General features: G+C 40.9%; 1 protein-coding gene across 1 annotated transcript in view; it reads left to right on the forward strand.

The window, feature by feature from the left end:
* Positions 1–13,549, forward strand: part of LOC134984133 (oocyte zinc finger protein XlCOF22-like) — a 41,331-nt gene extending 27,782 nt beyond the window's left edge. The window contains exon 2 of the mRNA XM_063949758.1: positions 11,281–13,549. Coding sequence (XP_063805828.1) covers positions 11,281–12,689 — 1,409 coding nt within the window. The 3' untranslated portion in view covers positions 12,690–13,549. The remainder of the gene's footprint in view (positions 1–11,280) is intronic.
* Positions 13,550–17,540: the final 3,991 nt, after the last annotated feature.

Raw genomic sequence — 17,540 nt, forward strand, 5'->3', positions numbered from 1 at the left:
TGCACAGCCCATGTCACCTCTAGTAATCCCACATGATCTCTCAGTGTTACCTAAATGTATGCACAGGCGATGTTATATTACTGCACAGCCCATGTCACCTCTAGTAATCCCACATGATCTCAGTGTTACCGAAATGTATGCACAGGCGATGTTATATTACTGCACAGCCCATGTCACCTCTAGTAATCCCACATGATCTCAGTGTTACCTAAATGTATGCACAGGCGATGTTATATTACTGCACATCCCATGTCACCTCAAGTAATCCCACATGATCTCTCAGTGTTACCTACATGTATGCACAGGTGATGTAATATTACTGCACAGCCCATGTCACCTCTAGTAATCCCACATGATCTCAGTGTTACCTAAATGTATGCACAGGTGATGTAATATTACTGCACAGCCCATGTCACCTCTAGTAATCCCACATGATCTCTCAGTGTTACCTAAATGTATGCACAGGCGATGTTATATTACTGCACAGTCCATGTCACCTCTAGTAATCCCACATGATCTCAGTGTTACCAAAATGTATGCACAGGCAATGTTATATTACTGCACAGCCCATGTCACCTCTAATAATCCCACATGATCTCTCAGTGTTACCTAAACGTATGCACAGGCGGTGTTATATTACTGCACAGCCCATGTCACCTCTAGTAATCCCACATGATCTCAGTGTTACCTAAATGTATGCACAGGTGATGTTATATTACTACACAGCCCATATCACCTCTAGTAATCCCACATGATCTTTTAGTGTTACCTAAATGTATGCACAGGCGATGTTATATTACTGCACAGCCCATGTCACCTCTAATAATCCCACATGGTCTCAGTGTTATCTAAATGTATGCACAGGTGATGTTATATTACTGCACAGCCCATGTCACCTCTAGTAATCCCACATGTTCTCTCAGTGTTACCTAAATGTATGCACAGGCGATGTTATATTACTGCACAGCCCATGTCACCTCTAGTAATCCCACATGATCTCTCAGTGTTACCTAAACGTATGCACAGGCGGTGTTATATTACTGCACAGCCCATGTCACCTCTAGTAATCCCACATGATCTCAGTGTTACCTAAATGTATGCACAGGCGATGTTATATTACTGCACAGTCCATGTCACCTCTAGTAATCCCATATGATCTCAGTGTTACCAAAATGTATGCACAGGCAATGTTATCTTACTGCACAGCCCATGTCACCTCTAGTAATTCCACATGATCTCTCAGTGTTACCTAAATGTATGCACAGGCGATGTTATATTACTGCACAGCCCATGTCACCTCTAGTAATCCCACATGATCTCAGTGATACCTAAATGTATGCACAGGCGATGTTATATTACTGCACAGCCCATATCACCTCTAGTAATCCCACATGATCTCTCAGTGTTACCTAAATGTATGCACAGGCGATGTTATATTACTGCACAGCCCGTGTCACCTCTAGTAATCCCACATGATCTCTCAGTGTTACCTAAATGTATGCACAGGCGATGTTATATTACTGCACAGTCCATGTCACCTCTAGTAATCCCACATGATCTCAGTGTTACCAAAATGTATGCACAGGCGATGTTATATTACTACACAGCCCATATCACCTCTAGTAATCCCACATGATCTCTCAGTGTTACCTAAATGTATGCACAGGCAATGTTATATTACTACACAGCCCATATCACCTCTAGTAATCCCACATGATCTCTCAGTATTACCTAAATGTATGCACAGGCGATGTTATATTACTGCACAGCCCATGTCACCTCTAATAATCCCACATGGTCTCAGTGTTACCTAAATGTATGCACAGGTGATGTTATATTACTGCACAGCCCATGTCACCTCTAGTAATCCCACATGTTCTCTCAGTGTTACCTAAATGTATGCACAGGCGATGTTATATTACTGCACAGCCCATGTCACCTCTAGTAATCCCACATGATCTCTCAGTGTTACCTAAACGTATGCACAGACGGTGTTATATTACTGCACAGCCCATGTCACCTCTAGTAATCCCACATGATCTCAGTGTTACCTAAATGTATGCACAGGCGATGTTATATTACTGCACAGCCCATGTCACCTCTAGTAATCCCACATGATCTCTCAGTGTTACCTAAATGTATGCACAGGTGATGTTATATTACTGCACAGCCCATGTCACCTCTAGTAATCCCACATGATCTCAGTGTTACCTAAATGTATGCACAGGTGATGTTATATTACTGCACAGCCCGTGTCACGTCTAGTAATCCCACATGTTCTCTCAGTGTTACCTAAATGTATGCACAGGTGATGTTATGTTACTGCACTGCCCATGTCCCCTCTAGTAATCCCACATGATCTCTCAGTGTTACCTAAATGTATGCACAGGCGATGTAATATTACTGCACAGCCCATGTCACCTCTAGTAATCCCACATTATCTCAGTGTTACCTAAATGTATGCACAGGCGATGTTATATTACTGCACAGCCCATGTCACCTCTAGTAATCCCACATGATCTCTCAGTGTTACCTAAATGTATGCACAGGCGATATTATATTACTGCACAGCCCATGTCACCTCTAGTAATCCCACATTATCTCAGTGTTACCTAAATGTATGCACAGGCGATGTTATATTACTGCACAGCCCATGTCACCTCTAGTAATCCCACATGATCTCTCAGTGTTACCTAAATGTATGCACAGGCGATGTTATATTACTGCACAGCCCATGTCATCTCTAGTAATCCCACATGATCTCAGTGTTACCTAAATGTATGCAGAGGTGATGTTATATTACTGCACGGCCCATGTCACCTCTAGTAATCCCACATGATCTCAGTGTTACCGAAATGTATGCACAGGCGATGTTATATTACTGCACAGCCCATGTCACCTCTAGTAATCCCACAAGATCTCTCAGTGTGACCTAAATGTAGGCACAAGCAATGTTATATTACTGCACAGCCCATGTCACCTCTAGTAATCCCACATGATCTCTGTGTTACCTAAATGTATGCACAGGCGATGTTATATTACTGCACAGCCCATGTCACCTCTAGTAATCCCACATGTTCTCAGTGTTACCTAAATGTATGCACAGGAGATGTTATATTACTGCACAGCCCATGTCACCTCTAGTAATCCCACATGGTCTCAGTATTACCTAAATGTATGCACAGGTGATGTTATATTACTGCACAGCCCATGTCACCTCTAGTAATCCCACATGATCTCTCAGTGTTACCTAAATGTATGCACAGGTGATGTTATATTACTGCACAGCCCATGTCACCTCTAGTAATCCCACATTATCTCAGTGTTACCTAAATGTATGCACAGGCGATGTTATATTACTGCACAGCCCATGTCACCTCTAGTAATCCCACATGATCTCTCAGTGTTACCTAAATGTATGCACAGGCGATGTTATATTACTGCACAGGCGATGTTATATTACTGCACAGCCCATGTCACCTCTAGTAATCCCACATTATCTCAGTGTTACCTAAATGTATGCACAGGCAATGTTATATTACTGCACAGCCCATGTCACCTCTAGTAATCCCACATGATCTCTCAGTGTTACCTAAATGTATGCACAGGCGATGTTATATTACTGCACAGCCCATGTCATCTCTAGTAATCCCACATGATCTCAGTGTTACCTAAATGTATGCAGAGGTGATGTTATATTACTGCACGGCCCATGTCACCTCTAGTAATCCCACATGATCTCTCAGTGTTACCTAAATGTATGCACAGGTAATGTTATATTACTGCACAGCCCATGTCACCTCTAGTAATCCCACATGATCTCTGTGTTACCTAAATGTATGCACAGGCGATGTTATATTACTGCACAGCCCATGTCACCTCTAGTAATCCCACATGTTCTCAGTGTTACCTAAATGTATGCACAGGAGATGTTATATTACTTTACAGCCCATGTCACCTCTAGTAATCCCACATGGTCTCAGTATTACCTAAATGTATGCACAGGTGATGTTATATTACTGCACAGCCCATGTCACCTCTAGTAATCCCACATGATCTCTCAGTGTTACCTAAATGTATGCACAGGTGATGTTATATTACTGCACAGCCCATGTCACCTCTAGTAATCCCACATGATCTCAGTGTTACCTAAATGTATGCACAGGCGATGTTATATTACTGCACAGCCCATGTCACCTCTTGTAATCCCACATGATCTCTCAGTGTTACCTAAATGTATGCACAGGCGATGTTATATTACTGCACAGCCCATGTCACCTCTAGTAACCTCACATGATCTCAGTGTTACCTAAATGTATGCACAGGTGATGTTAAATTACTGCACAGCCCATATCACCTCTAGTAATCCCACATGATCTCTCAGTGTTACCTAAATGTATGCACAGGCGATGTTATATTACTGCACAGTCCATGTCACCTCTAGTAACCTCACATGATCTCAGTGTTACCTAAATGTATGCACAGGCGATGTTATATTACTACACAGCCCATGTCATCTCTAGTAATCCCACATGATCTCTGTGTTACCTAAATGTATGCACAGGTGATGTTATATTACTGCACAGCCCATGTCACCTCTAGTAATCCCACATGATCTCTCAGTGTTACCTAAATGTATGCACAGGCGATGTTATATTACTGCACAGCCCATGTCACCTCTAGTAATCCCACATGATCTCTCAGTGTTACCTAAATGTATGCTCAGGTGATGTTATATTACTGCACAGACCATGTCACCTCTAGTAATCCCACATGATCTCAGTGTTACCTAAATGTATGCACAGGCGATGTTATATTACTGCACAGCCCATGTCACCTCTAGTAATCCCACATGTTCTCTCAGTGTTACCTAAATGTATGCACAGGCGATGTTATCTTACTGCACAGCCCATGTCACCTCTAGTAATCCCACATGATCTCAGTGTTACCTAAATGTATGCACAGGCGATGTTATATTACTGCACAGTCCATGTCACCTCTAGTAATCCCATATGATCTCTCAGTGTTACGTAAATGTATGCACAGGCGATGTTATATTACTGCACAGCCCATGTCACCTCTAGTAATCCCAAATGATCTCAGTGTTACCTAAATGTATGCACAGGCGATGTTATATTACTGCACAGCCCATATCACCTCTAGTAATCCCACATGATCTCTCAGTGTTACCTAAATGTATGCACAGGCGATGTTATATTACTGCACAGCCCGTGTCACCTCTAGTAATCCCACATGATCTCTCAGTGTTACCTGAATGTATGCACAGGCGATGTTATATTACTGCACAGCCCATGTCACCTCTAGTAATCCCACATGATCTCTCAGTGTTACCTAAATGTATGCACAGGCGATGTTATATTACTGTACAGCCCATGTCACCTCTAGTAACCTCACATGATCTCAGTGTTACCTAAATGTATGCACAGGCGATGTTATATTACTGCACAGCCCATGTCACCTCTAGTAATCCCACATGATCTCTCAGTGTTACCTAAATGTATGCACAGGCGATGTTATATTACTGCACAGCCCATGTCACCTCTAGTAACCTCACATGATCTCAGTGTTACCTAAATGTATGCACAGGCGATGTTATATTACTGCACAGCCCATGTCACCTCTAGTAATCCCACATGATCTCTCAGTGTTACCTAAATGTATGCACAGGCGATGTTATATTACTGCACAGTCCATGTCACCTCTAATAATCCCACATGGTCTCAGTGTTATCTAAATGTATGCACAGGTAATGTTATATTACTGCACAGTCCATGTCACCTCTAGTAATCCCATATGATCTCAGTGTTACCAAAATGTATGCACAGGCAATGTTATCTTACTGCACAGCCCATGTCACCTCTAGTAATTCCACATGATCTCAGTGATACCTAAATGTATGCACAGGCGATGTTATATTACTGCACAGCCCATATCACCTCTAGTAATCCCACATGATCTCTCAGTGTTACCTAAATGTATGCACAGGCGATGTTATATTACTGCACAGCCCGTGTCACCTCTAGTAAACCCACATGATCTCTCAGTGTTACCTAAATGTATGCACAGGCGATGTTATATTACTGCACAGTCCATGTCACCTCTAGTAATCCCACATGATCTCAGTGTTACCAAAATGTATGCACAGGCGATGTTATATTACTACACAGCCCATATCACCTCTAGTAATCCCACATGATCTCTCAGTGTTACCTAAATGTATGCACAGGCAATGTTATATTACTACACAGCCCATATCACCTCTAGTAATCCCACATGATCTCTCAGTATTACCTAAATGTATGCACAGGCGATGTTATATTACTGCACAGCCCATGTCACCTCTAATAATCCCACATGGTCTCAGTGTTACCTAAATGTATGCACAGGTGATGTTATATTACTGCACAGCCAATGTCACCTCTAGTAATCCCACATGTTCTCTCAGTGTTACCTAAATGTATGCACAGGCGATGTTATATTACTGCACAGCCCATGTCACCTCTAGTAATCCCACATGATCTCTCAGTGTTACCTAAACGTATGCACAGACGGTGTTATATTACTGCACAGCCCATGTCACCTCTAGTAATCCCACATGATCTCAGTGTTACCTAAATGTATGCACAGGCGATGTTATATTACTGCACAGCCCATGTCACCTCTAGTAATCCCACATGATCTCTCAGTGTTACCTAAATGTATGCACAGGCGATGTTATATTACTGCACAGCCCATGTCACCTCTAGTAATCCCACATGATCTCTCAGTGTTACCTAAACGTATGCACAGACGGTGTTATATTACTGCACAGCCCATGTCACCTCTAGTAATCCCACATGATCTCAGTGTTACCTAAATGTATGCACAGGCGATGTTATATTACTGCACAGCCCATGTCACCTCTAGTAATCCCACATGATCTCTCAGTGTTACCTAAATGTATGCACAGGCGATGTTATATTACTGCACAGCCCATGTCACCTCTAGTAATCCCACATGATCTCAGTGTTACCTAAATGTATGCACAGGTGATGTTATATTACTGCACAGCCCGTGTCACGTCTAGTAATCCCACATGTTCTCTCAGTGTTACCTAAATGTATGCACAGGTGATGTTATGTTACTGCACTGCCCATGTCACCTCTAGTAATCCCACATGATCTCTCAGTGTTACCTAAATGTATGCACAGGCGATGTAATATTACTGCACAGCCCATGTCACCTCTAGTAATCCCACATTATCTCAGTGTTACCTAAATGTATGCACAGGCGATGTTATATTACTGCACAGCCCATGTCACCTCTAGTAATCCCACATGATCTCTCAGTGTTACCTAAATGTATGCACAGGCGATATTATATTACTGCACAGCCCATGTCACCTCTAGTAATCCCACATTATCTCAGTGTTACCTAAATGTATGCACAGGCGATGTTATATTACTGCACAGCCCATGTCACCTCTAGTAATCCCACATGATCTCTCAGTGTTACCTAAATGTATGCACAGGCGATGTTATATTACTGCACAGCCCATGTCATCTCTAGTAATCCCACATGATCTCAGTGTTACCTAAATGTATGCAGAGGTGATGTTATATTACTGCACGGCCCATGTCACCTCTAGTAATCCCACATGATCTCAGTGTTACCGAAATGTATGCACAGGCGATGTTATATTACTGCACAGCCCATGTCACCTCTAGTAATCCCACATGTTCTCAGTGTTACCTAAATGTATGCACAGGAGATGTTATATTACTGCACAGCCCATGTCACCTCTAGTAATCCCACATGATCTCTCAGTGTTACCTAAATGTAGGCACAAGCAATGTTATATTACTGCACAGCCCATGTCACCTCTAGTAATCCCACATGATCTCTGTGTTACCTAAATGTATGCACAGGCGATGTTATATTACTGCACAGCCCATGTCACCTCTAGTAATCCCACATGTTCTCAGTGTTACCTAAATGTATGCACAGGAGATGTTATATTACTGCACAGCCCATGTCACCTCTAGTAATCCCACATGGTCTCAGTATTACCTAAATGTATGCACAGGTGATGTTATATTACTGCACAGCCCATGTCACCTCTAGTAATCCCACATGATCTCTCAGTGTTACCTAAATGTATGCACAGGTGATGTTATATTACTGCACAGCCCATGTCACCTCTAGTAATCCCACATTATCTCAGTGTTACCTAAATGTATGCACAGGCGATGTTATATTACTGCACAGCCCATGTCACCTCTAGTAATCCCACATGATCTCTCAGTGTTACCTAAATGTATGCACAGGCGATGTTATATTACTGCACAGGCGATGTTATATTACTGCACAGCCCATGTCACCTCTAGTAATCCCACATTATCTCAGTGTTACCTAAATGTATGCACAGGCGATGTTATATTACTGCACAGCCCATGTCACCTCTAGTAATCCCACATGATCTCTCAGTGTTACCTAAATGTATGCACAGGCGATGTTATATTACTGCACAGCCCATGTCATCTCTAGTAATCCCACATGATCTCAGTGTTACCTAAATGTATGCAGAGGTGATGTTATATTACTGCACGGCCCATTTCACCTCTAGTAATCCCACATGATCTCTCAGTGTTACCTAAATGTATGCACAGGTAATGTTATATTACTGCACAGCCCATGTCACCTCTAGTAATCCCACATGATCTCTGTGTTACCTAAATGTATGCACAGGCGATGTTATATTACTGCACAGCCCATGTCACCTCTAGTAATCCCACATGTTCTCAGTGTTACCTAAATGTATGCACAGGAGATGTTATATTACTTTACAGCCCATGTCACCTCTAGTAATCCCACATGGTCTCAGTATTACCTAAATGTATGCACAGGTGATGTTATATTACTGCACAGCCCATGTCTCCTCTAGTAATCCCACATGATCTCTCAGTGTTACCTAAATGTATGCACAGGTGATGTTATATTACTGCACAGCCCATGTCACCTCTAGTAATCCCACATGATCTCAGTGTTACCTAAATGTATGCACAGGCGATGTTATATTACTGCACAGCCCATGTCACCTCTTGTAATCCCACATGATCTCTCAGTGTTACCTAAATGTATGCACAGGCGATGTTATATTACTGCACAGCCCATGTCACCTCTAGTAACCTCACATGATCTCAGTGTTACCTAAATGTATGCACAGGTGATGTTATATTACTGCACAGCCCATATCACCTCTAGTAATGCCACATGATCTCTCAGTGTTACCTAAATGTATGCACAGGCGATGTTATATTACTGCACAGCCCATGTCACCTCTAGTAACCTCACATGATCTCAGTGTTACCTAAATGTATGCACAGGCGATGTTATATTACTACACAGCCCATGTCATCTCTAGTAATCCCACATGATCTCTGTGTTACCTAAATGTATGCACAGGTGATGTTATATTACTGCACAGCCCATGTCACCTCTAGTAATCCCACATGATCTCTCAGTGTTACCTAAATGTATGCACAGGCGATGTTATATTACTGCACAGCCCATGTCACCTCTAGTAATCCCACATGATCTCTCAGTGTTACCTAAATGTATGCTCAGGTGATGTTATATTACTGCACAGACCATGTCACCTCTAGTAATCCCACATTATCTCAGTGTTACCTAAATGTATGCACAGGCGATGTTATCTTACTGCACAGCCCATGTCACCTCTAGTAATCCCACATGATCTCAGTGTTACCTAAATGTATGCACAGGCGATGTTATATTACTGCACAGCCCATGTGACCTCTAGTAATCCCACATGTTCTCTCAGTGTTACCTAAATGTTTGCACAGGCGATGTTATATTGCTGCACAGCCCATGTCACCTCTAATAATTCCACATTATCCCAGTGTTACCTAAATGTATGCACAGGCGATGTTATATTACTGCACAGCCCATGTCACCTCTAGTAATCCCACATGATCTCAGTGTTACCTAAATGTATGCACAGGTGATGTTATATTACTGCACAACCCATGTCACCTCTAGTAATCCCACATGATCTCTCAGTGTTACCTAAATGTATACGCAGGCGATGTTATATTACTGCACAGCCCATGTCACCTCTAGTAATCCCACATGATCTCAGTGTTACCTAAATGTATGCACAGGTGATGTTATATTACTTTACAGCCTATGTCACCTCTAGTAATCCCACATGTTCTCTCAGTGTTACCTAAATGTATGCACAGGCGATGTTATATTACTGCACAGCCCATGTCACCTCTAGTAATTCCACATTATCCCAGTGTTACCTAAATGTATGCACAGGCTATGTTATATTACTGCACAGCCCATGTCACCTCTAGTAATCCCACATGATCTCTCAGTGTTACCTAAATGTATGCACAGGCGATGTTATATTACTGCACAGCCCATGTCACCTCTAGAAATCCCACATGGTCTCAGTGTTACCTAAATGTATGCACAGGCGATGTTATATTACTGCACAGCCCATGTCACCTCTAGTAATCCCACATGATCTCAGTGTTACCTAAATGTATGCACAGGTGATGTTATATTACTGCACAGCCCATGTCACCTCTAGTAATACCACATGATCTCTCAGTGTTACCTAAATGTATGCACAGGCAATGTTATATTACTGCACAACCCATGTCACCTCTAGTAATACCACATGATCTCTCAGTGTTACCTAAATGTATGCACAGGCGATGTTATATTACTGCACAGCCCATGTCACCTCTAGTAATCCCACATGGTCTCAGTGTTACCTAAATGTATGCACAGGCGCTGTTATATTACTGCACAGGCCATGTCACCTCTAGTAATACCACATGATCTCTCAGTGTTACCTAAATGTATGCACAGGCAATGTTATATTACTGCACAACCCATTTCACCTCTAGTAATACCACATGATCTCTCAGTGTTACCTAAATGTATGCACAGGCGATGTTATATTACTGCACAGCCCATGTCACCTCTAGTAATCCCACATGTTCTCTCAGTGATAGTAACACTCCTGTCCAAGCTTCCTAGTATTATTTTAAAGATAAACATAAATGCAATGCCAGAAATACAGTACTGGATACAGTGTCTGTTACAGAATTATATATTGTACCATGTAACACCCTGGGCCTTATCTACTCATTTTATAGTAATTTGTCAGTTTTGATCATAATCTTTACCAGATATTAATTGTTTTATGAAAATTCACATTTCCATAATGTATTTTATTTCCAGCAGATGGACACACAAGCATGAGTATCTCAGAAGGACATCTAATGTTATCCCCGGATTGTGACATAAAAGATAATGACAGTAGACAGGATTCTCCAGGAGATAACCCCATTACCCCAATTATACATCCAGCTCTATCAGCTGGTCCCTCTGATCCTGGGAAATGTTCTCCTGATCACTCTGATATTGGTGCATCTGTTACAGCACTGACAGTAGATACAGTGTTTCCCTGTTCTATAGATGCCAAATGTTTTACACAAAACACAAAGCCTATTACCCATCAGACAGGTAAGGCAGGTGAGAGGCCATTTCCATGTTCTAAGTGTGGGAAATGTTTTGCACAGAAATCATCTCTTGTTATACATGAGAGAAGTCACACAGGTAAGAAGCCATTTTCATGTTCTGAGTGTGGGAAATGTTTTACATCCAAATCATATTTTGTTATACATCAGAAAACTCACATAGGTGAGAGTCCATTTACATGTTCTGAGTGTGGGAAATATTTTACACGTAAATCACATCTTGTTCAACATGAGAGAAGTCACACCGGTGAGAAGCCATTTTCATGTTCTCAGTGTGGGAAATGTTTTACACGGAAATCACATCTTGTTCAACATGAGAGAAGTCACACCGGAGAGAAGCCATTTTCCTGTTCTGAATGTGGAAAACGTTTTTCACACAAGTCTTGTCTTGTTATACATGAGAGAAATCACACCGGAGAGGGGCCAATTTCATGTTCTGAGTGTGGGAAATGTTTTGCACAGAAATCAACTCTTGTTAGACATGAGAGAAGTCACACCGGAGAGAAGCCATTTACATGTTCTGAGTGTGGGAAATGTTTTTCACTAAAATCAAATCTTGTTCAACATGAAAGAAGTCACACTGGAGAGAAGCCATTTTCTTGTTCTGAGTGTGGAAAAGGTTTTTCACACAAGTCATATCTTGTTATACATGAGAGAAGTCACACCGGAGAGAAGCCATTTTCATATTCTGAGTGTGGAAAAGGTTTTTCACACAAGTCATATCTTGTTATACATGAGAGAAGTCACACAGGTGAGAAGCCATTTGCATGTTCTGAGTGTGGAAAAGGTTTTTCACACAAGTCCTATCTTGTTAGACATGAAAGAAGTCACACAAGTGAGAAGCCATTTTCATGTTCTGAGTGTGGCAAATGTTTTATACGGAAATCACATCTTGTTAGACATGAGAGAAGTCACACAGGTGAGAAGCCATTTTCATGTACTGAGTGTGGGAAAGGGTTTATACAGAAATCACATCTTGTTAGACATGAGAGAAGTCACACTGGAGAGAAGCCATTTTCATGTTCTGAGTGTGGGAAAGGTTTTATACGGAAATCACATCTTGTTCAACATGAGAGAACTCACAGAGGTGTGAAGCAATTTGCATGCTGAGTGATTAATAAATCAGCTCTTGTTGGACACAGTAGACATCACACAGGTGGTGAACCATTTTAATCTTCTGGATATACTCATCTTCACCATTTCCCTGCAATGTTCCTTCAGGTTTTATCTTATGTCCTGTGTTTTTTTTACAATATACATGCTGCTACTGGGTGAAATAATAAGACGTCATGTCCTCCTTTACCTCTGTTATGCAGATAACCTGTCTTTGCTCCGGGTACTGAAAACAATACCAATACTAAATGTCTAGCTGAGCTCCAGATGTGGGTGATGCTAGTTGGCCATGACTCAGTCCTAGTGAAACAGGTCCATATGCTAATGCACGCCGACTCGCCTGTCTTCTGATTACTTCCACTCCTATCCAAGATTTTTCACGTGCTGCTCCCTTTCTCTGGAATTCCCTACCTCTCCCCCTCAGACTCTCCACCTCTCTACAAAACTTCAAACGGCTCTTAAGACCCATTTCTTTACCAAACCCAGCCAACTCTCATCCTAACTCTCTGTTCCACGCTCTCTATGTACCCCATATGTGTCACCCCTGTCTGTCTATCCCTCCCCTTAGAATGTAAGCTCTCACAAGCAGGGCCCTCTTCCCTCATTTGCTTATCCTTTTCTTACTTTAATAATCCTCAACTGCCCAAATCCTGCAGTTTTTTGGCCATCCTGGAACTTATCTCTATGTCATTTACTGGTGTAGTTATGCTTAGTTACCCTGTACTTGTCCTATATTGTCTTCAACTGTAAGTCACTGTTTTCCTGTTTTGATTATGTGCACATGTACTCTGTAATTGGGTGCTGCCGAACCCTTGTGGTGCCATATAAATAAAGGATAATAATAATAATAATAATGTAGAAGCTCAGCAACAAATGGTAAGACTGCTGCTTTGCCGACCAGACCTACACTTAGGGGTTCAGAGTTTGTATGGAACCTTTGTGTCCTGGATGGTGGAGTGACACTGAGACATCCTGTATCAGCCACAGATCCTCATCTGAGGACCATAGCCAGACTCCAGTACTTAAGTCCCTCAATAGATCTACCTACAGTCATACATGCACTTGTATCATCACACATAGACTACTGCAATGTCCTCTACCTGGGTCTCCCAGCAATAGAATTGCACCGCTTGTAGCTTGTACAGAATGCAGCAGCCAGGCTGTTACCTAACCAGCCCGTTCCTGCCACATAACACCCATTCTCTGCTCCCTTCACCGGCTGCATGTAAGATGGTGACTATTACGTAATCTTACTGACTCTCCCAGGCCTACGTGACCAGGGTCAAAGGTACCAGATGCAGCTTCTGCCTCCTTACTGCCCTGGTTACTTCCATCTGCAGATGGACTGTTACCAGCAGCACCAAGAATCTGCCGTAATTCATTTGTGGATGATCTGTTAGCATTGTAGCCCTGACCATGGAACCTGCTGCCTCACACAGTCCAAGAGACCTCCACTCTGGAGACCACAAACAGACTGATGACTGTTACTCACGCAATTCATTAATGTTCCTTCACTTCCTAAATAATACATCCCACATGCTGAGGTCTTTATTCTGTTCTACTTATTGTGTATCTTGTGCTCTGTGTAAATGTGAATGTAAAGTTCTGTGAGTGCTATTGGGAGGAAAGTGCTGTATAAGTAACATTATTACTGGTGAGACTGACAGGAGTCCGATCTAGTTACACCATACGTTACATATACAGAAGGGGAAATGTATAAGTAACATTATTACTGGTGAGAATGACAGGAGTCAGATCTAGTTACACCATATGTTCCATATACAGAAGGGGAAATGTATAAGTAACATTATTACTGGTGAGAATGATAGGAGTCAGATCTAGTTACACCATACGTTACATATACAGAAGGGGAAATGTATAAGTAACATTATTACTGGTGAGAATGATAGGAGTCAGATCTAGTTACACCATACGTTACATATACAGAAGGGGAAATGTATAAGTAACATTATTACTGGTGAGAATGACAGGAGTCAGATCTAGTTACACCATACATTACATATACAGAAGGGGAAATGTATAAGTAACATTATTACTGGTGAGAGTTACAGGAGTCAGATCTAGTTACACCATACGTTACATATACAGAAGGAGAAATGTATAAGTAACATTATTACTGGTGAGAATGACAGGAGTCAGATCTAGTTACACCATACGTTACATATACAGAAGGGGAAATGTATAAGTAACATTATTACTGGTGAGAATGACAGGAGTCAGATCTAGTTACACCATACGTTACATATACAGAAGGGGAAATGTATAAGTATCATTATTACTGGTGAGAATGACAGGAGTCAGATCTAGTTACACCATACGTTACATATACAGAAGCGGAAATGTATAAGTATCATTATTACTGGTGAGAATGACAGGAGTCAGATCTAGTTACACCATACGTTACATATACAGAAGGGGAAATATATAAGTAACATTATTACTGGTGAGAATGACAGGAGTCAGATCTAGTTACACCATACGTTACATATACAGAAGGGGAAATGTATAAGTAACATTATTACTGGTGAGAATAACATGAGTCAGATCTAGTTGCACCATACGTTCCATATACAGATGAGGAAATGTATAAGTAACATTATTACTGGTGAGAATGACAGAAGTCAGATCTAGTTACACCATACGTTACATATACAGAAGGGGAAATGTATAAGTAACATTATTACTGGTGAGAGTGACAGGAGTCAGATCTAGTTACACCATACGTTACATATACAGAAGGGGAAATGTATAAGTAACATTATTACTGGTGAGAATGACAGGAGTCAGATCTAGTTACACCATATGTTCCATATACAGAAGAGGAAATGTATAAGTAACATTATTACTGGTGAGAATGACAGAAGTCAGATCTAGTTACACCATATGTTCCATATACAGAAGGGGAAATGTATAAGTAACATTATTACTGGTGAGAATGACAGGAGTCAGATCTAGTTACACCATACGTTACATATACAGAAGGGGAAATGTATAAGTAACATTATTACTGGTGAGAATGACAGGAGTCAGATCTAGTTACACCATACGTTACATATACAGAAGGGGAAATGTATAAGTAACATTATTACTGGTGAGAATGACAGGAGTCAGATCTAGTTACACCATACGTTACATATACAGAAGGGGAAATGTATAAGTAACATTATTACTGGTGAGAATGACAGGAGTCAGATCTAGTTACACCATACGTTACATATACAGAAGGGGAAATGTATAAGTAACATTATTACTGGTGAGAGTGACAGGAGTCAGATCTAGTTACACCATACGTTACATATACAGAAGGGGAAATGTATAAGTAACATTAGGGCAGATGTATTATCCTGGAGAAAGCATAAGGAAGTGATAAACCAGTGATATGTGCAAGGTGATAAAGGCACCAGCCAATCAGCTCCAATATGTAAATGAACGGTTAGGCTCTGATTGGCTGGTGTGTTTATCACCTTGCACATATCACTGGTTTTTCACTTCCTTATGCCTTCTCCAGGTTAATACATCTGCCCCAGAATTACTGGTGAGAGTTACAGGAGTCAGATCTAGTTACACCATACGTTACATATACAGAAGGGGAAATATATAATTAACATTATTACTGGTGAGAGTGACAGGAGTCAGATCTAGTTACACCATACGTTACATATACAGAGGGGGAAATGTATAAGTAACATTAATACCGGTGAGAATGACAGGAGTCGGATCTAGTTACACCATACGTTACATATACAGAAGGGGAAATGTATAAGTAACATTATTACTGGTGAGAATGACAGGAGTCATATCTAGTTACACCATACGTTACATATACAGAAGGGGAAATGTATAAGTAACATTATTACTGGTGAGAGTGACAGGAGTCAGATCTAGTTACACCATACTTTACATATACAGAAGGGGAAATGTATAAGTAACATTATTACTGGTGAGAATGACAGGAGTCAGATCTAGTTACACTATACGTTACACATACAGAAGAGGAAATGTATAAGTAACATTATTACTGGTGAGAATGACAGGAGTCAGATCTAGTTACACCATACGTTCCATATACAGAAGGGGAAATATATAAGTAACATTATTACCGGTGAGAATGACAGGAGTCAGATCTAGTTACATCATACGTTACATATACAGAAGGGGAAATGTATAAGTAACATTATTACTGGTGAGAATGACAGAAGTCTGATCTAGTTGCACCATACGTTACATATACAGAAGGGGAAATGTATAAGTAACATCATTACTGGTGAGAGTGACAGGAGTCAGATCTAGTTACACCATACATTACATATTCAGAAGGGGAAATGTATAAGTAACATTATTACTGGTGAGAATGACAGGAGTCAGATCTAGTTACACCATACGTTACATATACAGAAGGGGAAATGTATAAGTAACATTATTACTGGTGAGAATGACAGATGTCAGATCTAGTTACACCATACGTTACATATACAGAAGGGGAAATGTATAATTAACATTATTACTGGTGAGAATGACAGGAGTCAGATCTAGTTACACCATACGTTACATATACAGAAGGGGAAATGTATAAGTAACATTATTACTGGTGAGAATGACAGGAGTCAGATCTAGTTACACCATACGTTACATATACAGAAGGTGAAATGTATAAGTAACATTATTACTGGTGAGAGTGACAGGAGTCAGATCTAGTTACACCATACGTTTTATATACAGAAGGGGAAATGTATAAGTAACATTATTACTGGTGAGAATGACAGGAGTCAGATCTAGTAACACCATACGTTACATATACAGAAGGTGAAATGTATAAGTAACATTATT

The sequence above is a fragment of the Pseudophryne corroboree genome (genome assembly GCF_028390025.1).
Source record: "Pseudophryne corroboree isolate aPseCor3 chromosome 3 unlocalized genomic scaffold, aPseCor3.hap2 SUPER_3_unloc_38, whole genome shotgun sequence".
NCBI classification, from domain to species: Eukaryota; Metazoa; Chordata; class Amphibia; order Anura; family Myobatrachidae; genus Pseudophryne; species Pseudophryne corroboree.